A 23,698-nucleotide genomic window follows, 5' to 3' on the forward strand; every position below is an offset into this window, starting at 1 on the left:
ATGTTTTAAAGTATATGATATCTGCATTTCTGATAGCAGGCCCTGGCCACCGGACCTTGCTCTTAACTAATGTTGTCTTATTTGGTCTTTCTTTTCTTCATTATGTAAAACACTTCGAGCTACTTTTTTGTATGAAAATGTGCTATATAAATAAATGTTGTATAGCTAATGTCAGGCAATTTTCCCAAGTGCTGAAATGTCAGTAGCCTTATATATTTAAATTTTGTTGTCTCTAAATTTGAGAAAGCTGATGCTGCAAATTGTAGCACAAAAGTATACTTTTAGGAACCATTGTCAGTGACCAACCAAAAGCAGTTTTTTCATTTTTCAGCTGCAGCATGAAAACATGCTAAACATCAATACTGTTCAGTTATTGAAAAAAAAAAAGATGCAGAATTTAAGAATTTTTCAGCCAAAACTGAAGCTATTTTGTGCCTATCAGAATCCAACAATGTACATGAAATGGAATATATGGATATTTGGAATTATGCATTCAAACACTTAAAACTTTTCTTTTCAGGAAGGCGTTTAAATTAACTTGACATTCTGTCTCCTCTTTCAGTCCTCCTTTCTGTCCAGATGCTCAGTATAATTTTTGTGTGTGTTATATCACAAATGATGGTATTTACTAGGCTTTTATTTTAGTACTTCGTATTTTACTCTGGTTTGTTATCTTTCATTTTGTTTAATGCTTTTGTATATCCTGTATCTATCTGTTTTAGTGTTTTATTCAAGAAACATTTGTATACAATGTTATATGTGCGTGCTGTTTCTTTGAGACTCTGAAGCGCCTTGAGCATGGGAAAGGTGCTATATAATTAAAACGTATCACTATTATTAAAATGGGATTATTTGAAAACGATCCAATTGTACAAAGCTTTTAATTTGTTCATCTGGTGTATATTTAAAGCAGCGCTTGAATTAGCTCTGTACCTTGATTCATTCTCATTACAGTAGAAATTTCTTAACTTCCATCATTCTACCTGACAGTACATAATACCTAGTGAAACAGGTGAATGGTTTATATGAAATGTCTTCCCTAAATGTATTGCTTGATTTTGAAAGCAATTGTACGATCAAAATGTTGAAGGTCTTTGTTAGACATTGATCTTTAAAATTGAAAATGTTTCTTGATTATGTAATAAATACCTTAAAATGGTTTCCTCCATACATAACTTTTTTTAAAGAACTGTGAATGTATTCAAGACATTTAATTTTTTTCAGTACCAGAAAACAAAGAATTGGCTATTTGATATTTAGGTAACACTTCTTTTTAGGTACTACAATAAAGGCTCCTATTGATCTTCATAACACTTACAAAACATAGTAGATAAGTTATTCATCTCTCTACAGTGTGGCATATTGACATAATTGTAAAAATTACTTGTTAATATGAAGGATTCTCAGATCTAATACTAAATGTATAATATCAAGAGAAGTATGTTTTAGTTAAACCACATCAGACCACACCAAAATGAAGTTATTTTGTACATCACATTACAGAAATGAAAAAACACATTAGTGATGCTTTGTAAGTGTTATAAAGACCCAAAGAAGTGTATAAGGTTCCTAATGGTAAATGTGTAATAGATGCATTTTTTTATTACCTAAAGTTTTACCAATATTTATAATTATTCCTTTAACACTAGAATCCCTGTAGCCTACGAAAAAACTCGTAATGCCGGGCCACCTTAAATTCCTTTGCACCTCTCCATTTGCGTCTTTTTGTTTTGCAGATGTGTCGAACATTGCAAGCAGACTGCTGTCCCTCACCCCCACCACCAAAGCTCTAGTCAGACAAAACGTTCTCCCAGTTCAAGTCTGTTTATCTGTGTGTGAGGTGCCTGGAGTGGTATTGGGTAAATAATGTATCGTTATTTGGATCACATGCTTTTCATGTGTGTTCCGTGTCTACAACGATCTGGGTAAATGTAGGATGACAGGAAATGCGAGGCAAGAAATGTTGAACACATACCTAAAACAGAAACATTTTCCATGTTCTAGTACTAATTACAAAATTTTGACATGAAGTGTATAATATGCAAAGACTGAAGTCCAAATATCAAATAAACACTTTCATAAAAGGAACAAGTATAACATATTATTCAAGGATATAACCGAAGAAAAAGAAATCAAAGAAATTGAGTTAGGGTACAACACTGACACGACTGCTTGCGTGGTGCAGCGGTAAGAGTTGCAGATTCCTAATTAAGAGGTTGCGGGTTCAGAGTCCGGCTGCTTCCTAGATTTACCGTTTTGAGTAGTGAGCTACCGTTATTGTTATTATTGTAAAATAAAAACGTACATTTTGAGCCTGTAACAGCTGGTGTAAATTTGTAAAAGCACTAATAGTATTATGTTTTTATTTTTTTGCAAGCTTTTTCTTTGTAAGATGTAGCAATGTTTGTTTGTTTGGTTGGTAAATTTTCTCTGTATTATGTTTCAGGATGGAGTAATTAATCCCACGGTGCGGAAGGATATGAAGACATCACAAAAGCTTTACTGCTGCCCAATTGAGGGTTGCCCTAGAGGACCAAATAGACCATTCTCTCAGTTTTCTCTGGTTAAACAAGTATGTAAACATTGTTTTTTTATTACTGATAGTCAGTCATCTTTGCTCATTGTCTGTATTTAATTATTTTCCATTTATTGCTTTTATTTATAATTTCAGTCTGAAATAGTACCAACAAGTGAAGAATAACAATACCTCTGTACCAAACCCATTGGGTAGATATTTTTGTCATGTGGCAGTTCGGAGACTTAAACAAATTAATGTATCAACTTGCCTTATTAATCATTCAGAAAGCCTTACTGAAACCATGAAATCTTGTCCACTTTGAAGAAATTCTTATTTTCTTACTTTCTTTCTTGATCTAACACCCCTGTTGTACACACTCTTGTTGCTCTCCAATAACCCCTCTTAAACCATACAACTATACAGTATAGCTAAGTAGTACCGAAAGTGACAACTTTCCTCAACAGCTAAATTTCATAAATGCATAAGGTTTTCGTGCTAGTTTCTGAGTAAATAGTGATACCTGAAAAGGTTTCACTGTAATGGATGTGTCTGTCCAAAGCGTATAAAGCAAGGCATTAGGTGAAGTGGCCATAGTATAAATAAGCAGTATGAATATACTAACATTCAAACAAAAATAATGGACTAATTTAGTTTATAGCAGATGTTTTAAATCGGCAGACTGGGGCCCTCTGTAGACTTTGTCATGGGCTGCAAGATAATTTAAAAATGATAAAATAGCAGAAAAAAAATACTCAAATTTCTAATAACCAAGCTACAGTAGTGTAGTCAAAGTTATCTTTTTAAAATGGATTGCTTCATCTGTATCCAATCTATCTTGTCCAAGAGGCAGCATGGTGGCTATAAGACACTTCAGTATGGTGAGTGAGGCAGAAAACACTACGTAGAGCTGCTTGTCATGTTAATACAGGAAATACACAAAAAAAATGGGACGGTGCCTTGATTGAGTGAATTGAAAAATTAAGACTTGGATGGAGTGAGATGCGTTCCCTTTGGAAGGGTTGTCAGTTGTAGTAGTGAGCACATGAACCAGATTGATATGGTATACTGTCTGGATGATTTATGTCTGTGGTGAAGAGAGCAGTGGGGTCAATATTGACTGTGCGGTGGTGTTTAAACTGCGGTGTGTGTTAGAGAGTGTGCACTGGTGGTAGTGGCATAACCTGGGGTCAGACACCAAGACAAGACCATAAGTATATCTGATTTGTAGTTAGGTCCTCTAAACTTCTGAACAGGCAGATCAATGAGTGGTTTATTGTTGGGTGTAAATAGTTTTCAGTTCAGTTTCTATTTTTATTGCCTTGTTCTCTGTTCTTTTTAAAATTGACATCTTTCTACAACCATTTTCTTCTGCTGCTGCAGCTTCTTCCCTAGCCCAGTATTGGGTTGCTACAATGTTTCATACGGCATGTAATAACTTAGCTTTTTCAAAGATGCCCTTTACTGTTTCATCTTTAGTGCAAATGTAATAATTGTAGTTCGAATGGTAATAGTTTGTTCGTAATGACCCAACAGGAAAAAGTGAAAAGAAAGTGACACACCACACTGCCATAAAGAATTTGTGTTTTAGCATGATGCCAAAGGCATGATTGGCTCATAGTGGAGATAAAGGTTGACGTGGTGCTGCTGCTGCTACTTCCACTTCTCTCACTTTTTTAAAGCTGCAGAGGTATCTGGGCTAGCCACCCTTCCATAGCTCATCTCACTGCTGCCACAGTCCTGTATAATTCTTTTGTCTTTTTGGCTGACTTGATTGTTGTATGTGGAGAGAAAACGCATTTGTATTTTCACTCAAGTTAAATATTACTATGGCTGATGGAAACACTCTGGTTCTAACTCCAGAGATTATGAAATTAGATTCTTTAATTATGATAAAAAATGTCTGCAGTAATTAATTCCACTTTTTAAAAATTATCTTTATTTTCTGAAATACATAACGCTTCTTAAATTATGAACAAATTAATACTTAAACCAAGTTAAATAGTGAATAGGTTTTGCTATCTAATGTATCAGCAGGGACAAATCTGGTATTTTAGTAATTATCAGTTGTTTATTCTTAAATCCCTACTCATTTTGTTATTTAAATAAAAAGCACTAGTAAAGTAATTTTTATTTAATAAAACATGCAGACTCTTTTTGAAATGGCTTAATTTTGCACCGTGCTTTAAAAAAATACAAGTAATGTGATAGCACTATCGGCAAATATGATTTTGTTAATGTAAGTTCAAAAGCAAGCACCTTTGTCAAGACTGCAGTAAGATGGGAGGTGGTATGTAGAATGCCCCTCGCATATTCACGTAGTACACTGCAGGACCCTGGAGGAATGAAAGTTGTCAACCTCTGGTTTAGAGTGAAACGACTGTGAATAGTAAGTTCACAAAGATAGCAAACACTCTTACTAGCTTGGTAACAATAGTGTTTTGTTTTTTTTTTGTGTTTTGTTTTTTTTTTTTAAAAAAGCTAACCACTGTTGTAATTAACATTTTCATTTGCCATTTCATTTTTCAGGAGCAATGTAAAAAAAATTGGAAACAAATTCTTAGAGAGTTTAATGAACTGAGGATTATAATATCTTGATTTCCTGTTTGAAAATGCTTATGGTGCAGGACATGAGTCAAGTTCTTCTTGAGATATCAGTAAAGCACATATCATGCTGAAGCACATAGCTGAAATAATAGGTTTATATACTGTATACTACAGTTTTTAGATAATACCTTTTTACTTTACACAACTTCTCTTTCATTTGCTTTTAATGTCATCTTCTGTACTGTGTCTGCAACCATATTTTTCCACTGTTTGACTGGGAAATTTGGGCAGTGTCTTGTCATTTGTCTAACTTGGTCTTGAATGCCAACTATTGAATTCTGGAGAAAAAGAACCATTCAAAAACACAGCAGCATGCCCCAACCAACTTAGCATTTTACATCTGAAAATCTTGTTAAAGTGATTACGCCTCTGATTAGATATCCTTATGATTTACTTTATTCTGCCACAGCTGATTTTAATATGTTGCTTTTTTTTTTTACTGCAGATCATTAAACACACCTCAGATTAAGTTATTTGCAAAAAATTTTTTAAAAATGAAAAAAATTCCAATAAACATATGAGATGTTTAGTTGTAAATACAGTTTTCAAACACACCCAAAATCAAGTTGTTTGAAAATGAACTCACGCAGAACATTTTGTTAGAAAGGCTTAAGTTTTAATGTAAAAAAATTCATGGAAAGAAGGCTAAAGTTTATGTTACTAAATATAAATCTTTTTATTCAGTAAAACTGCACATCAGTTATCATGCAAGCTTCTACAAATAAAGGTCAGGGTTGTTTTTATTGTCACATACAAGTACAGTGAAATTCTTACTTGAATAATGATCCTTGCAGACACAATATTCAACATAAAACATCAGGCTCAAAAAAAAATGCTCAAACTTAAATCTAGTAATACACTGGTGCATTTCAAATATACTGCAATGTTTATTTTTCAGATAAATTCTTATGTGCCTATATCAAGAGAGCCATAACTTATATGTTCAGCACTTTAACACCTGTAAATAAAATGTACAGAGCATTGGGTAATTACATACTGTCAGCATGCCTGGTGGTCATATAAAATATTCAACAATTATTTCATAAAAATGTAAGTAACACTATCAGGTAAAAGTTTATCCAGCGGTTTCTGTACTATACATCTCAAAATGTGTGGTCTCACACTTTAATACTTAATAAGAAAGTAAAGCAATTTAAAGTATAATTCACTGTTCATCTCCTTTGCCTGGAGAGCTGAAACTGAAGACAATATTAATCATGGGATTGTATGCCTTTTATTCTAGGAGTATCACTTCTAGAAATTTAAATGCTGTTAACAATTACCGTTTTATTCCACATTTTCCACAGGTTGAGGACAGCTGTATCAGACTATTATTTACATGGTTGCTATTGATCGATGTTTGTAAAGGCATGGTGATACTGTACACTAGAGCACTTTTGACAAGGACCGGCCATTATGCCAAACAAATGACATCAGTAATTCACTAGTTTGTAACCTTATGCCATATACAGTATTTTTGGTAATCTGTGTGAGATAAAAACATTCTAACAGTGATGCTAAACTGTCCTCAAGCTGCCATCTATGTCTATTTTTGTTCTTTGAGGAACTAATTTTAAAGTAATATCTGAGGTCCACTATACTGTTGATTTTCTAACTTAAAACACAACAGGAGTGCAGCTGGGTGATAAACTGGACTGGACTGCCAATACTGATGCTCTGTGCAAGAGAGGACAGAGCTGACTATACTTCCGTAGAAGGCTGGCGTCTTTCAACATCTGCAATAAGATGCTGCAGATGTTCTATCAAATGGTTGTGGCGAGTGCCCTCTTCTACGCGGTGGTGTGCTGGGGAGGCAGCATAAAGAAGAGGGACGCTTGACACCTGGACAAACTGGTGAGGCATCCCTCTTCTGTCACAGTTTGCCATCTGTGGCGGAGCAACAGGCACTGAGCAGGCTCCTGTCAATCATGGAGAATCCACTGCATCCACTGAACAGTATCATCTCCAGACAGAGGAGCAGTTTCAGCGACAGACTGCCGTCACTGTTCTGCTCCACTAACAGACTGAGGAGATCGTTACTCCCCCACAATATGCGACTCCACCAAGTGGGGTAAACAGTAACATTATACAATGTTATTGACTGTTATACCTGTCTCGCACTCTCCACCTTGCACTTTTTAACTTGCACTGTGTTTTTATCACTCTTTAATTAATATTGTTTTTATCAGTATGCTGCTGCTGGAGTATGTGAATTTCCCCTTGGGGATTAATAAAGTGTCTCTGTTTTGCCATCTCTTAACCTCAGTTTTCTTAAAAATACAAGGTTCAGCTCCTTCAGTCTTTCCTCATAACTCATACCTTATCCTTCAGTCAATATACAGTAATTCCTTTTCTGGAGTTATGTGTTGCTGTGTCTTTTGTAATATGTTGACCAAAACTGCATACCGTTTTCCATATGAGGCTTCCTAAGTGTGTTTATATATTTTAAATATAAGCTCTTTTGAATTGAACTCCACATCAAACAATATAACTACTGCAAAATGCATCTGTTGTTCATATGCTTTTATGTAACATGACCTTCAAGGAATACTCCACCCAAAAACATGTTTATGTGCTTCTTAACCCATGTAGTTTGTAATGATGGATTAGAAGAAGAAAAATCTCATGTCCTCCCCCAGAATTAAAGAAAACAATTTTTAATGAACCATAATTCTGTCCAATTGTAAGTGATGTCCAGAGTTGTCCATGAAAAAAGAAAAACATTCTCATGTTACCTAATCCAGACACCCGTTATCCAGTCAAACGCTCAATGTGTAAAACTGGTATTTTTTTCCTAAAATATTAATACTTCTGGGAAAAATCAGTATATAAAGTAAAAAGACAAGGTGCATTACCATGATTCTGTGTTTTTTGAATTGAAGGCTTGTAATTCCACCCAAATTTCGATTATTCTTCAATGGAGAAAATCCTTTATATAAGGTATATAAAGTCAGCCCTCATTATTTACTTAAACTGGGTTCAGAAAGTATTCAGGCCTCCTCAATTTTTCTTTTTTTTTTTTTTTTTTTTTTTTTTTTTAGCATTTTGCTATGTTCCAGTGTTGTGCTAAAATCATTTAATTGATTTTTGTCCCCACGTCAATCAACACTTAATACCCCAGAATGACAAAGTGAAAACAGGATTTTAGAAATTAATGCAAAAAAAGTTTGACATTGCTGGAATCTGTTCGCAGTAAATAAACATTGACACAAATCTTTATTATATACTTTGCTCACAATATGATATTGTGATTTCCCCATTCACTTCCCCTCAGCCTCCCCAAGTACTGCAGTTTTGATATTACTGCACATTGCCATTTGTACCCTTTTTATTTGTCTAAAGATAAAGCATGTTCCTTTAAGCAAAAATGTCAACCTTACCTCATCAGAGAAACTCCTCACTTAATCCATTCCACTTTTTTAGGTACTTAAAGTATCACCGTTTTCTGCATAGTAACACTGGGAATATTGAGTTTCACTGCATCATAAGCAGACATCTTTTGTTGGTTGTATGCTTGTGATCTAAGCTTCAATGTTTATGGTAGGATTTTTGTCAAATAATTTAAATTTGAGTGTTTCACTTTTAGAATATTAAATATTTCCAAATATGCACGTAACCCCAAATATTTAAAGGCCTGTTATTATTATTAAGGATCTGAATGTATTTTTATATATTTTCAAGTATGTTTTGGGCAGACTGAAGCTAAGCTAATAGGTGGAAATTATTAGTGGCTGCTGTTGATTTTAGTATTGGAGAAAGATAACCAGGAGTTAATGTCACTGTCCAGTTCTTTGTGTTCTGTTGAGGAACTTTGTTTTTAAAGTCATTCTTTCTGGGCATTTTAAAATGTAAGCAACATAAAAAAATTGTGAATTGGAGTTATGTGAACTCGGACCTTTTTGGTAAACTCGAGTTGGTATCAAGGTTATTATAGTTTTGCCTTTTTATATTAGTTTTTATTTCTATATTTTTCAGTTTAGTTTTAGTTTTTCATTCATGCTTCATTGTGCATTTTTAGTTTTAGTTTAGTTTTTATTTTACAAAGTAATTTCTATTTTATTTTTATATATATTAGTTTCAGTTTTAGTTTTAGTAATTATAGTATGGTTAAAGAGCTACTATGGAGTTTAGTTTTTGTGTCACAATGAGACAGAACTGTACACTTAACGAGTTTGGATATGAGTTCAATGTTAGTGGAAGCTTACTACACTACACGACACAGTTTACTGTTTGGTTTTGTCTGATAAAAACAATCATAATCAAAACCAGATACTGAATATCAACAATTTTACACAATTTTATCCATCCATCCATTATCCAACCCACTATATCCTAACTACAGGGTCACGAGGGTCTGCTGGAGCCAATCCCAGCCAACACAGGGTGCAAGGCAGGAAACGAACCCCAGGCAGGGCGCCAGCCCACCGCAGGGCGTGCACACACTAGGGACAATTTAGGATCGCCAATGCAAGTGTCTTTGGACTGTGGGAGGAAACCCACGGAGACACAAGGGAGAACATGCAAACTGCACGCAGGGAGGACCCGGGAAGCGAACCCAGGTGTCCTTACTGTGAGGCAGCAGTGCTACCCACTGTGTCACCATGCCGCCCACACAATTTCATCATTTTTAAAATATTTTCTATGTCATTTGTGCTGAACAAATCTGCGCTGACTGTTGGCACTTTACTTTTCCTTTTATTGCCCAGAATGGACCAATTTGTAATGAAATTTAGGTAAATTGTAAGATGTGAGGGTTTTTTACTCTAAATGTCTACAGCACACAACATTTTCTGCTCCAGTGACAAAGTGCTTATAATGAATGCCTCAAATATTGCATTCAAAAATCTAAAATACTGGGCTTTGTTATTTCCTACCAGCCATATTGAGCTCTGATTCCATCTCAGGCACAAACAATTTATAGACAGAATTTTGCCACCTGCAGGCCTGAAAAGATCAAAAATCAGAAAACAGAATCTACTGTGTTCTCAGAGGTGTGACCATGAAAATCACGGGGCCTTAGGAAGAACAAGACTTGTAGGCTTGAATCAGTGTGGAGACCCCACCTAGCTGTATTGAGGGAAACAAAGAAAAGTAAGCATGTAGTGTCAAGGTTAGGTGCAGTGAGACTTCAATAGCCTATGTATTAGAACAGTAAACCCTTAATGAGCAGAGCAAGAGTAGGTAATAGGAGTATGGACGGGCACAAAACAACAGACAGCATCTGAGATTAGGAACAATATATACATTAGCTAAACCTGTTTATCAGGGCAGGATCGCAGGAACCTGGAGCCTACCCCAGCAGATTTGAAGGAAAGGCAGGAAAAATCCCTGGTATGCAATATGTACGATATGGCTGATGTTAAGAATAAAAAGAATATGATATTTCAACTATCTATTTTGAGAGAGAGAAACATTGAAAAAACGGGGACAAATATTTTAAAACATAATTCTGCTATTGGATTCTTTTCACAATATCTAGTATTAATAATGATGAATATTAACTAAAAAAGATAAATTAATAAATATAACAAATACAAAAACACATTAGTATGTTTAGCTTTTCATCACTTTGCAGAATCTTTTTGCCTACCTACCTGTAGTTCAGTAGAGACATTGGCAACTCAGGAATTTTACAAGGTTTGTATCATTTCATTGTTAAACGATATTTTTAAAGCAAAAGCGATTGGTTAGCAACAATATATTGATGTGGTATGATGACCTTGTCAGTCTCTCGATCAGTGCCGTGTTATTTTCAAAAATCGGGAGTGGTCTCCCCTCGACTTTTTCGTGTACTCAGATATGGGGATGGATATTTGAGGAGTAAACTGCAAGACAATGATTATATTATGTAAATTAAAGAACCATCAAATCAAATTAATGTATTGATCAATTATTATTAAAGTTGATTAAATCGGACTCTGCAGCTGCATAAAAAAATCGAATATGTTCAGGTAAAGTACCACTTCCAGTTGATGGATTTGGCCCAAAAGTTAATGCAGATCTACAATTTTGGTGTAACGACCACATGCCAAATTTCATCCATCTATCTAGTTTAATTTTTGAGTTACCGTGTTTATACACACACACACACACACACAATTCCAAAAAAACGGTATTTTCAGACTTGGGGAGGTGGCTCTGAGGCTACGGATCTGCGTTGGTATCCCGAAGGTTGCCGGTTCGAATCCCCATCACTGCCAAAAGAGATGCTACTCTGGTGGGCTCGTGAGCAAGGCCCTTAACCTTCAATTGCACCAGGGGCACTGTACAATGGCTGACCCTACGCTCTGACCCCAAGGGGTATGCGAAAAACCAAGTAATTTCCTTCGGGATTAATAAAGTATAATAATGATAAAAAAAAAAAAAACTTCAAGATTCATCAAAATCTTGGTCGAATTTTTTTCATGATTATACTTTCTCTAGACAGTGAATTACTGTCAACAAAAAGCTGGCACCTGAGAAATAAACTGAAACGTTACTCACTCGTGGATTTTTCTGTCCATACGGTAAAGTTTTTGCTGACCACCATATTCCAGTTTCAGGAGTTTGAATTACATCTTGATATACAACAAGTGCAAAGAAAGGTGGTACGTAAAAATCCCTTTGTAATCCACATGCTTTAAGCGCGTATTCAGCTCTCTATCACCGCAAATGCCATGTGAACAGCCGCCCTCTTTCACCAGCCACCATCCATCCATCCATCCATCCATTATCCAACCCACTATATCCTAACTACAGAGTCACTGGATGAATATATGCGGGTGGCTCCTGGTGGATGACTTTCAGTTTTAGAGTTAAAAGTTTTATAGGGGTTAAAAACTAACAGCAAGAATATTCATTCAAAAACAAAAACTATTTTAGTAAATTATTATTTTATTTCAGTTAGTCTTTCCAGCTACTTTAATAGTTTCGTTTAGTTTTAGTTTTTCATTTTGGTTTTGTTAATTATTTTATTTCAGTTTACGAAAAAGTTTTTTTTTAATAGTTTGTTTTGATTTTAGTTTTCGTTAACTATAATAACCTTGGTTGGTATAGTTTATTAGTTAATCTTAGATTATTTGCCTTACTGTACATTATAGTTGTATTAAGAAATAATGTACACTTTACCATCATACTCCTTATATGTAAAAGGAAATCCTCACAAGAGAAATGTATGTGCTAAATAAAATGATAGGGTACTTTTCAACCAATTTATCTATCATAGGCATCCCCCAGTATTTAGTAATGTCTTGAGCTAGTTTAGCATTCAGTTTGAAGGAGGATGAAAATCTCAACTCCTGACAGTCTGCTGAGCTAAAATTTCTTCCTTCTCATGAAGCTTGCAGTGCTAACATTGAATAGGAAGGAAAATGTTTGCTTCATTATTTGTATCAGAGTGTTTATTTTTACCAGAATGCTTGTACTGTACTAGGTTTTCTGCCTTGCCCCCAGTCTGTATTTCTATCTGTGTGATTGCAGCTGCGATCATTGAAATGTGTGCAGTTGTACTAGTGTTGGATTGGTACACTTTGGCTTCTATATTAATACCAGTTTTCAGACCTCAGTACCAAAATAGAAGCAAATAACAGATAACTCCCCAAGTAGAACTGGTGCCTTATTGTCCTTTCCATTGTTCTCAAAACCAAGTATGTTTTGTTTGCATCACAGTACATTTATTTATTCTCAAACTATAATAAAACAAAATTTTATGGAAACCATCCTGTATGAGTGTTCTGATTTAACCCTGACATCTACAACATGTCTTGTTGAAGTTCTAGCTATTTGACTATTCTAGCAATCCTGTTAATTTTTGTTCTTTTATTTTAGCATTTTATGAAGATGCATGCTGAAAAGAAGCACAAATGTCCAAAATGCCCAAACTCCTATAGCACAGAATGGGATTTAAAACGTCATTCAGAGGACTGTGGAAAGATATACAGGTGCACGTGTGGATGTCCTTATGCTAGCCGGGCAGCCCTGTTATCTCATATCTACAGGACAGGACACGAAATACCACCAGAACACAGGTGAGTGGGGCATGGGTATAAATTTAATTTATTCTTTGGCTGGACCAAAAGTAACATTATATTTGTTTTAGACAGTTTTGCCTTTGTTTTTATTTAATTATTTATTTATTTCCCTTTCTAATTATTTGCTGAATTAGTGCAGAATAGTAATTGAAAACAGACTTAAGGCAATATGATAGGTAATGTGAATTAAAAATAAATAAAATGTCAAGGTTACAGAATCATATTAACCCTCTCCTGCTTGTTCAGTTGTGTACATGCAATGTAGTTCATACAGAATAATAACATGCAAGAGTGTACTTGTATGACCTTGATCGTTTGTGTGTAAGTGATTAGTAGATATAAAATTATTCTGGTTGCATATTGGGTATTTGTACAGACTAGTTTACCTTCAAGGCTGTAACATGGCATCTCCTAAAATGACATTGTTTCATTTTAAGCAGTTTCCTGGTAGCTTGACTTGGTCATTTTTAGCACAGATTAGCCACGACATGGGAGCAGGTAGCAGCCCTTTTACTTCCATGCCTCCAAATCATTCCCTGTTCACAGTATTCTTGACATCCTTATTGCACGAATTTTAATTTAGTTGTGCTATGCCATTTGCAGTGATTTTTTTCCCCAGTTACCTGCAGTGTTTATTAAGTATGGGACCTTAACATGCTGTATTTCAAGTGCAAGTGAGAATGTAAATAAAATGACCAGGAAGTGATGGCTTTAGCAGAGGAAGTGTCACTTCTGGGTATGATTATAGCAACACAGTAGATACTGTATGAAATGAACAAGTCCACTTTCCTGCATTTATAGAACAGAAAGGGTAGTTTGCCAATGTTTTGCAGGAATTCACCAAATGCTTTGAAGATTAGGCTCTAAGGAAAATTAAGAGAGTCCTAAAGTTTAGATTTAGATCAAGCCAGGAAATAAATTAGTCATAAAATAACAAGAACCGCTTCCCATTTTCAAACCCATTTAATCTGGAATGCTGTCAGAGTATGGTTGATGGTGGAAGGGTTGGTGTTTGTTATTAAAATTTAAATGAGCTTTTGTAATGTCTTAATTTCCATTTAGGAATAAAGTAATAATAGTTTTGTCTGGTAGCATAGCATCTTCTGATTTTGTTGCTGTCATTTGCATTATGCAGTTTACACTGATGACATTACCAAAGTTCCTTAAGAATTCAGTACTCCTGATATCTGTTTATCCTGCTGTGTTCTTCACATATCTGACTTGCATGATCCTGTGTAATTATTTACATGCAAGTTTAAAATTATTCCAGTTCATAAGTGCGTTACCTAACATTGAGACAAAGTTATGATGAGAATTGGCTTCCTAGCTGGGGAAAAAAGACAATGCACATAAAGTTGAAGAAAATCTAACATGCACAAAAGCCAGTTACCTCAGTTGAAGGTCTGCCACCCCCCTTCTCATTCATTTTTCAAGAGCCCTGTCTTCAAAGGCTTAAATTCGCTTGCTTCACTTTTATGCTCTACTCTTATTTTCCAGAAGTATTTATTTAACAGCATTTTAGCAAAAAATACATTTGTTTTAGACATTGTAATCATATGACTGAATAACTGACACATGGATTATGTAACACGAGAAAGCTGACATTGGGTTGTTTTGTATTATTTTTAGCACTGGGGTAGGTTGCATTAAAAATATAATTTGTGGGAGGAATATTTCTTAAAACATTATATTCAAATGAATGCCTGAGGGTTGTTTAATATAATTCTTTACATAAAAAAGCATTATTTTTGTGTTTTCACTTTTTATAGATATCCTCCTGTTAAAAAGAGAAAGATGGAAGGGACATTTTCTGAAACTAAACACCCAGGATTTGGTGAACACATGTTTCAGCTTGTTAATTTGGAGCAAGAATTAACTGAAGTTGGCGTTTCTTCAGAAGTTACCAGTCTACCTAGTGCTGACAGCCAGAAATCCACAGCTAAAAAGTTTCTTTTGCCAAAGCCTAAAGTTGCCTTGGTTAAGGTTCCTGTTATGCAGTTTGCCCACCTGCCAATAATTGTTTCTTCAGCTGATTGTTCCGTAAAGCCTGTTGTATTGGCTATGGACAACCGTGGATCTTTTGTAAGCACTGTGCACTACCTTTCTCAGCCTGTTGGAACTGTGATACCAACATTGGATTCAAAAGCTGTGACACTTAGAGATGCAACGCCTTTGACCAGATTTCCCTTGGAACCTGTGAATACCGGAATTCAGGTTAATCTGGAACCTGTGTCTTCTAATCGCACCATTTTAGAGGATATCGGACAAAGATCTAAGTGTATTTCTACTAATATTCAGACTGAAATATCCTATTTTTTAAAGGGCTCTCTCCCAGACACTGCATGCATTTCCAATGAGAATTCTGTGTCATCATTTTCCCAAACAGACTTAAGTTTTAGTTCCCAAGTGCTGCTGCCTGTTAGTGTTGAGACACAAACTTTTCCTTCTTCAAACAAGGTAACATCATCTATAGGTGCCCAGACTGATATATTAAGACAGACCTTTTCCCCATTCTATGGAGTTTCCAGAGAAACCCAAACTAGCACCAATCAACTCTCCTCTGAAGACCGAGTACAGATTGACCAAGATATTATATGCACAGATCTTTTTGGCAATGGATCAATGCCATCATACAGTGTGTCAACGCAAACTAGCTTTAAAGGAAACACTTTACCAGCTGAAAGAAGTGACCAACATCTTGTATCAAGAGTTAATCATGATCTTTTCAATGAAAAGGCTAATAATGATATTTGTTTTGGTACACAGAGTGATCTCCTTCCACAGCATCATGCAGCAGACAATCAAACCCAAACAATAAATTTGTTCAGTGATTTAGAGAATATTTTGTCAGATAGTATAAGTGGGCATTCATTGGATAGTCGTGGAACTTTGACAGATACTAGTGCAGACTGCGAAGGAGTAATCACATCTGTGCAAGAGCAGAATACAGGAATTGACTTTGACTTTGAGGAATTTTTGAATGCAACTCATATACAGACTCAGACTGATGAAAGTGATTTAGGAACTTTGAACTCTGAACCAGTTTTAGAGTCTCTCGATATTGAGACTCAGACAGACTTTCTTTTCTTTGGTAACCCTGCACCAAATTATTCTAGTGGTAAGGCCCAGTCAAGCTACTTGGGTCTTGAAATGTTCGACACCCAAACACAGACAGACCTTGATTTTTTGTTGGACACAAGCAGTCATATACCATTAGATAGTTTTCTGAAGCAAGCCAGTCTTTCCATGACTGGTGAATCTTCAAATACCGAGACACAGACTGAAGTTCCATCCATTCTCAGGTGCAATTCCCATCATGAAAATCAAGTGAAGCTAAGCAGCACAGAGACACAGACAACTACCAGCTCCTTTGAAGGTATTGGTCATTTATTCTTAACCAGCAATGAGACTCAGACTGTAATGGATGACTTTCTTATGGCAGACATTGCATGGAACACGATGGAATCTCATTTCAGCTCAGTAGAAACTCAGACCTGTGAAGAGCTGTCTTCTTTCTTCCAGGATGCTGACAAAATCCATGTTTGAGATTGTGGTCAAGTCTTACTGCATAAGTACATAAGGGTGAACGGCTATTGGTTTTATATAAAGGTAAACTGGCACATAGCTTTGTTCGAGTCATTTCTTCACACATGACAGACAATGTCCTTTTGGTACACAAAATAGTTATTGCCACTTTAGATTCCAAAGTTTACAGGTGCTAAATCTTTCAGTTTATTGACTTGAACAAAATCTTAATCAAACTGCAGTTCATAATTATTTCTGGCTTGTCCTTAGTTTCCTAGTGGTAATGAAATACATTTTATTCGTTTAGTTTGTTGCTTACAAAACCGAGCACTTGACAGCTGCTAATTGGTATGTTACTGTGCTAGAATCATAGGGTCCATGCGTACTGGATGCCAATATTTTCCTTTCAGTGACTTGTTACTACCACTGTGAAAAAATTCTGCTTATCTATTTGTGTATGTTGCACATTTGGAATTCAAAGAACACTGCTAAGTAAGATGTTATACATGGTCTACATTGTTATTCTACTTGTATAGTCTTCATTTTTATTATTATTGTAGTATTAATCCTGGCATTACTAGAAGAGGTTAGGTATTAGTAAAGCTAAGTTAATTGCAATTAAAATATTTCACAGCCAGGTCTTTGTATCTTGTCTTTCACGACAGTATAGACTATGCTGGGGCTTTTGACATCTTCTTTTAAATGAAGTTGAAAAATTTAACATTTGTATATAGTAGTATTCTTATACCAATTCCAAGGAAGTCACAACTACAAAAAAAAAAGGGTTTATTTTGAGTAATGAGTAAAACAGTTTTAAGTTTTGTCGATTTAAAAAATATTCTGAGAAACAAAACATGTACTGAAGAGAAGCTTTATTTTTTTATTGTTTTAAAAGTATTTGAAGATTAATATATTATTTGATGTTATTTATATTGTATGGCATATTGCTTTGCATTAAGTTTTGAATTTTTGAAAAATAAGACTAACAAATTACCAAAAATATTTGCTCTCATTAACAAAAAAAAAAAAAAAAGTTCCAACTCTGCAGGAAAATTTAGCAAGTAATCTGTTGCCCTGGTGTGTGTGTGTGTGTGTTTTGCATTTGCAATTGTTTTGTTCTTTTACATGGTTCATTTTTAAGTTGATACATTTTGTTTATTTAATGTTTGTGCCTCTCGATTTGACAAAAAGGGAAATATGACTGTTGGTTTATAGTTGTAACCTCCAAGAATTTAGTGCCTGAAGTGCAACAGTAAGCTTTTGAAATCATGATAGTAGGATATTGCTTATTTACCTGTTAATCTTAAACCAGTTAATGCACCAGGACTTACCTGTTAATCACAGTAAGTCATAAGTAGTAATACATAGTGGTTTTAAAGATTAATAAGTAAAATGCAGTATATACTGTACAGCAAACAAATTAGAGATAAATTGGACCTTGCTGTAATTTTTGAAAGCATTTAACATTAATGCAGTGGAAACAAAATATATAATTGCTTTCTGTGTGTGTGTACATATTTACTGTGTATGTATGTGCCTTTATAAAATGTGTGTGTGTATATAATATATATGTATGTCTGTATAGATGTATTTGGGGGGGGGGGGGTGTTGAATCTGTATTGATAAATTGTGTATAATAAATACTCTGTATGTATATATATATATCTATATTTAAACACAAAGACATTGCAGCTTTTTTAACCTCTGAACTTGGTATAAATTATTCATTTTTCTTTCTTTTTAACTTCTAATTTAGTTAATGACTACTGATTGCAGGAAGCATCATATCCCTGTCATGGTTACAGTGGCATTTGTAATATGACTTTCTACTGTTATATTGGTGTTAATGGTTTTGTAGAACTTCTCTGTCGAAGGACTGGTATTTTTTTTTTTTTCTGCTGCTGCTATAACATGAAACTCATGTTCTCATTAGCCGGATGTTTGTGTATATAAGTGTGTGTGTGTGTGTGTGTGTGTATGTGTATATATATTGCTGTATATAGTATACTATAATTTCAGAGGCATTCAAAATGTTCAAGTGCTTTTTACTTACAAAGCTGTTTCTAATAACTATATATAGTGCATGAAAGTAATCCTTTCTGCTTTTCAGTGCCAAAACAATACGCTCTCTGGTTCTCTGACCAGACAATCTTGCAACTCAAAACGTTTTTTTCCCTCTGCCAAGATAACTTTTCTCATTTCTTTCTAATAACTCCTGCTGTTGTGTCAAAGCTATGCAGTACAAATGTTCAAAATAAAGCTGCACTTCTACTGGAATATTTGTGACTTTTTGTCAGATTACCTAAATTATACATTTTGGAAAATGTACTGTGCTCCAATTATATTATTTGAAGTCTAAATAAGTAAATATTAAGTTTTTTTTTGTGTGTTTTTTTTGAGCTACTCTATAACTATTTTGATTTGCATGAAGAGGCCTGTGGATTTTTGGACCATAGTGTAAACACAAAACTACATAAAATCTGGATCACCACTACTGTGCCCATTGTAGTACTTATGTCCGAATGAAAGCTTTGCAGTGTATTCATATTGTAACAAACTCATGACCCACCAGCTAGCTGCAGGTCAGATCCTTCCTAGATTTAATCCTTCAGCTTTGTGCCTTTCAGCCCAGCCTAAAGTCATTATTACATCAAGCAGTATAGCTTACCTTGCACAATTTAGGGTTTGCTATCCTCCTCCTTCAGTCTTTATAGAAATGACTATTTAAGATAAGGTTCCATTATTGTCATTGCATAACACATACGATGAGATTCCAGTACCTACCTGAAATGATGCTCAGAACAATACTTTTGCATCTAATTCTCACATATAAATATTTAAATATAGACTTTTCAAAAATCTTATCCTAGTCAGTCAGTTCAAATTTGTCATTCAAGTTCTTCAGGATACCGTTTTCATTTTAAACTTTGCATATTCCTTTGCAGATGTCTAAATTAATTTAAGGAGTTGCAGGTTTTTTTTCCCCCAAAAGTACACTGCTGACAGTGCAGGTAGGATCTTAAGGTTTGGTGGTACATGAGGAATGCAAATTATTAAGTACCCATGTTTTTAACTTTCCTAATTCTGTTTGGAATTTACCATGAATAAGTATTGCATGTAACTATCTTTAAATGTCAGAAATTTTTATACCAGCGGGCATTTTTCGAAACACCGTTAGTATTATCTGTTTCAAGTCAGCTTTCCACAATGGCCTTGGTAGCAACGGGTGCAAGGAGGATGCCAGGCCATCTTGGAGCTGACAGATGCATACAGCTGTACTTTGTGAGCCACAAAATCGCATTCTTGGACTAAGGCAAGAAGGTTAGGTGAACTAGAAAGCTTCAAGCAACATTCTACAAGAATGCTTCCTTTTGGAAAATGTCCGTGTTGTTTCATTATAGGATACAAACAGAGGTTTCATTCAACACTCGGTGGGATTTGTGTCCTACATTATATTACAGGTTTCTAGTTTGGGTCCTGTAACAATTCAATGACATTTCTGTACTAACTCTGGACACAATTATGGTAATAAAACGTAAAAGTAAAATAAAAATATAGATAAACCTCCAGAACAGCATAAATTGTGGTCAATAGTTTGTGACAAATTTATTGCTTTATCAGATCTAAATTAATTGGATTTAAAATGCGATGATCCAAGAAGTCTTGTTAATGGATTTATTTTTCCTCTCCAGTATGATGTGCCAAGTACTGAATTCATGTTGAATTGACTGCTTCTCTCAAATGTTGCTGTAATGTGTGTGTGGAGACACAAAAAAAAAAAAACACAACTTTAAGAGCTAATTTTAAAATGTAGCACTTAGCCTTCAGTGCCAGGTAGAAAGCAAAGCAAAGGCGCATCATTTTATGCCCCACACTGCAGCATTGAGATTGACGTACATTGTCTGCTGTATATGAGATGCCATCCTGATTTCTTATTGAAATATCGTTGCTAGAACAGCAAAGCTGAACTGGTAGATCTTTAAGATGTTTTAGACTGTGAATATTTTTAGGAATGCATTATGCCATCCAGTCAAAATAAATGTGTATTTCATCCCTTTTACTTGATCACCAAGATTGCAGTTAGGAATATCACAGTATTTGGGGGGGGGGGGTCAAGGACCTGAAGAGGGAAAAGTACAACAGTCTGCCTTTATCAGTTTAGAGTGAAGTGAGGCAGACCAGGGTGGGGTTCAGCCTGTCCCATTTAGCACATGGTGACGCGAAAGAAGCTAAAGTATTGAAAATTTAACATTTTAAATTTTAGCTGAAAGTTTTTAAATATAAAATAAAGGTGAGCTTTTACTCCCACTTGTTAAATGTTGTGTTCATTAGCTATGAAGGCAGTTGTGACTGCATCCTTATTACAGGTTTGCTATTTTTTTTTTTTTTTTTTTTCTTAAGATAAACACTAGCTACCCGACTTAATTTTGGTCAGGGTTTGACTAATGGCTCTTGTATTTGAGATGAGATGGAGGCTGAACCCGATTTCACAATGATGTATGGCTGTCTTCCTAATATCAAGACTCTGTAGCACAACCTGTAAACTAATGTATGTGCAGGTGGGATTACGATGGATGCGGAAACTTTCAGAATCAAACTGACCAACGCATTCCCTTTCAGTCTGTAGTGGTACAGCCACCACGGTTTCATTTGAGTAAAGCAGTGTGAAGCGTCTCAGTGAGAGAACAAAGAGGCCATAGAAAGCATTGTCTGGCAGCAGGTCCTAGGAAGGATGCTCATTCATGGAATTGCAAAAGCATTTTTTGGTGTTATTACCTTGAGGGAAAAGAACCACATGCTTGGTGCACAGACCTCTGCAGTCTCCGCAGCGGCCAGGGGCTGAGCAGAAATGCAATCTCCATTTACTGCAAAATGTTTTTTCAGAGATTTGTTGTAGCAAATTGGAGGAATCACAGATTGCTAGTAGTGAGGGCTGCCATCACACTTCTTGCCTATAACTACTCTTTACAAAAGAACCTGAAACAATTAAATATTTGAGTAATCTATTAAGGCTGAAATTAATCCATCACAACACACAGGCTACAAAGATGGTAGGTTACTGTTGAGGACGGCTCCTTCTTTCATAATGTACAATATGCTACTTGGATACAATTCAAAATTGCCTGCATGTGCAAATTGAGTGGTAAAAGTGCAGAATTCACTGGTTAGGATGACACGACGTTCATCTCGCCTAATCCAAATGCCAGTCCACGTATGGAAGGCTGTGGTGTGCAGGCAGTGAGTTACTTTCTAACAGCATCTACCGTAAACCCATCAGCCGTTTCTAATACTGAAGGTCACTCTTGTGCCCCCAAAACAGCTCCACCCTATGAAGGCAAAAGACCTCTGAAGGTGTCCTGTTGTATGTTATGAAGTGAGGACACCTTTTATCAGACTTGTTTTTCCTTGGACATCCCTCAGATGTCATAATATATATATAATAATATATATATATATATATATAACATAGATCAGATTGAGACATGGAGAACAACACCTTGAAGTCTTTGTTCAGGAATGGTTTGAGGGACTTGACGATTTGTGCGGTGTAGCAAGGCACATTATCCTGTTGAAGGAAGGAATACCTTTACCATCAAAGGGTGTACATGGTCTGCACAGATCTTTAGGTAAGTAGTGTGTGTCAAAGTAACGTCCACATGAATGCCAGGATGTGAGGTTTCCTAGCTGAACATTGGCCAGAGCTTCACACTGCCTCTGCTGGCTTGACTTCTTCCCCAGGTAAATGACACACATGGCCCTGGCTGTTTATGTGATCTGTGTAAAAAATGTTATTCATCTGACCAGGCCGCCACCTTCCCTTCAGCCACGGTTTGGTTCTGCCACTCATGTGCCCATTGCAGGTACCTTTGACGCATTGGCTATAATCAAAGTCGCTCAGATCCTTACACTTGTCCATTTTTCCTGCTGACATCACAATTCACTTACTGCCTAATATATCCCACCCTTTGACAGGTGCCAGTGTAATGAGATAATGTTATTCACTTCACTTGTCAGTTGTTTTAATGTTGGGGTTGATCAGGAGCCATTACCAGATAATCCATGGAATGTTTCATATTTCTGGATAGTGAAAACTTTGAATTTCTGCTAGGGTGAGGTGTGTGGCCATCATGTTCCTGTTTGTTTGTTGAGCAGCCATTACTTTAGGACAAGTGGTTCTGTACCTATGAAATTCACCTATTTCATGTACCTGATAACACGCTCTAATCAATACATTTTTAGTGAACTACTGCATCAGTACAAGTGTCCGAAGGATACCATGGCTGTGCTGACACTGCCCGGCTTCTCCAGTCTAATCTCTTTAGGTAGAATGGGATACCAGCAAGTCACAAACCATTTCTGTCGAGTTTACATGCATCATCATCTTCATCATTTATGCTCTGCTTATCCTGGCCCGAGTAATTTTAGCCACACACGGACTGGTGCTGACCAGGCCACTGTACCCTCAGCAACGTCTTCCAACCCCTGCCCAGCTAAGTGGGGTCATATATATTCCTCTGACATGTCCCTGGTCTGCTGCCCAGCCTTCTCTTAGTGAGCCTTGCTTTGTACACCTGTCATTGCAAACTGCTACCTCACCTTTCTTCTCTAATTCCAGACAAGCAGCTTCTCTATTGCACGATCCTCCTGTATTGCTGATGACAGAGAGTGAGCACACCAACCCTACAGGAGACCCTTATTTCAGCTACTTGTAGTCACACTCTCATTCTTTTGGTCACTACCCTAAGTTTATGACTGTAAATGAATATGGGGGTGCAGACTTAATGCCCACTGTATGTCCATGCTCCAGAACAGTGCCCCAAAAACTGCTGCTGCGCCAGTTTGTTAGATAATTGTATGATCTCTTTTCTCTTGCATGAAAAAAACCCACTGGTACTCCTCCACTTGGTGTAGTTGCTTAACCTGTAGCCGAAGAGACCAATCCACTGTTTATCTGAGGAGAGGACCATGGCCTCAGAATTGGGGGTGCGAAGTTTCCTTCCAGTTGCTGCAAACTCAACAGCATCTGATGAGACCAAGAGGA

General features: G+C 36.0%; 1 protein-coding gene across 1 annotated transcript in view; it reads left to right on the forward strand.

The window, feature by feature from the left end:
- atmin (ATM interactor) overlaps positions 1–18,735 on the forward strand; it is a 54,768-nt gene extending 36,033 nt beyond the window's left edge. The window contains exons 2-4 of the mRNA XM_028809824.2: positions 2,447–2,572; positions 12,929–13,128; positions 14,901–18,735. Coding sequence (XP_028665657.1) covers positions 2,447–2,572; positions 12,929–13,128; positions 14,901–16,677 — 2,103 coding nt within the window. The 3' untranslated portion in view covers positions 16,678–18,735. The remainder of the gene's footprint in view (positions 1–2,446; positions 2,573–12,928; positions 13,129–14,900) is intronic.
- The last annotated feature ends 4,963 nt before the right edge of the window (positions 18,736–23,698 follow it).

Source organism: Erpetoichthys calabaricus, chromosome 9 (genome assembly GCF_900747795.2).
Source record: "Erpetoichthys calabaricus chromosome 9, fErpCal1.3, whole genome shotgun sequence".
Classification (NCBI taxonomy): domain Eukaryota; kingdom Metazoa; phylum Chordata; class Cladistia; order Polypteriformes; family Polypteridae; genus Erpetoichthys; species Erpetoichthys calabaricus.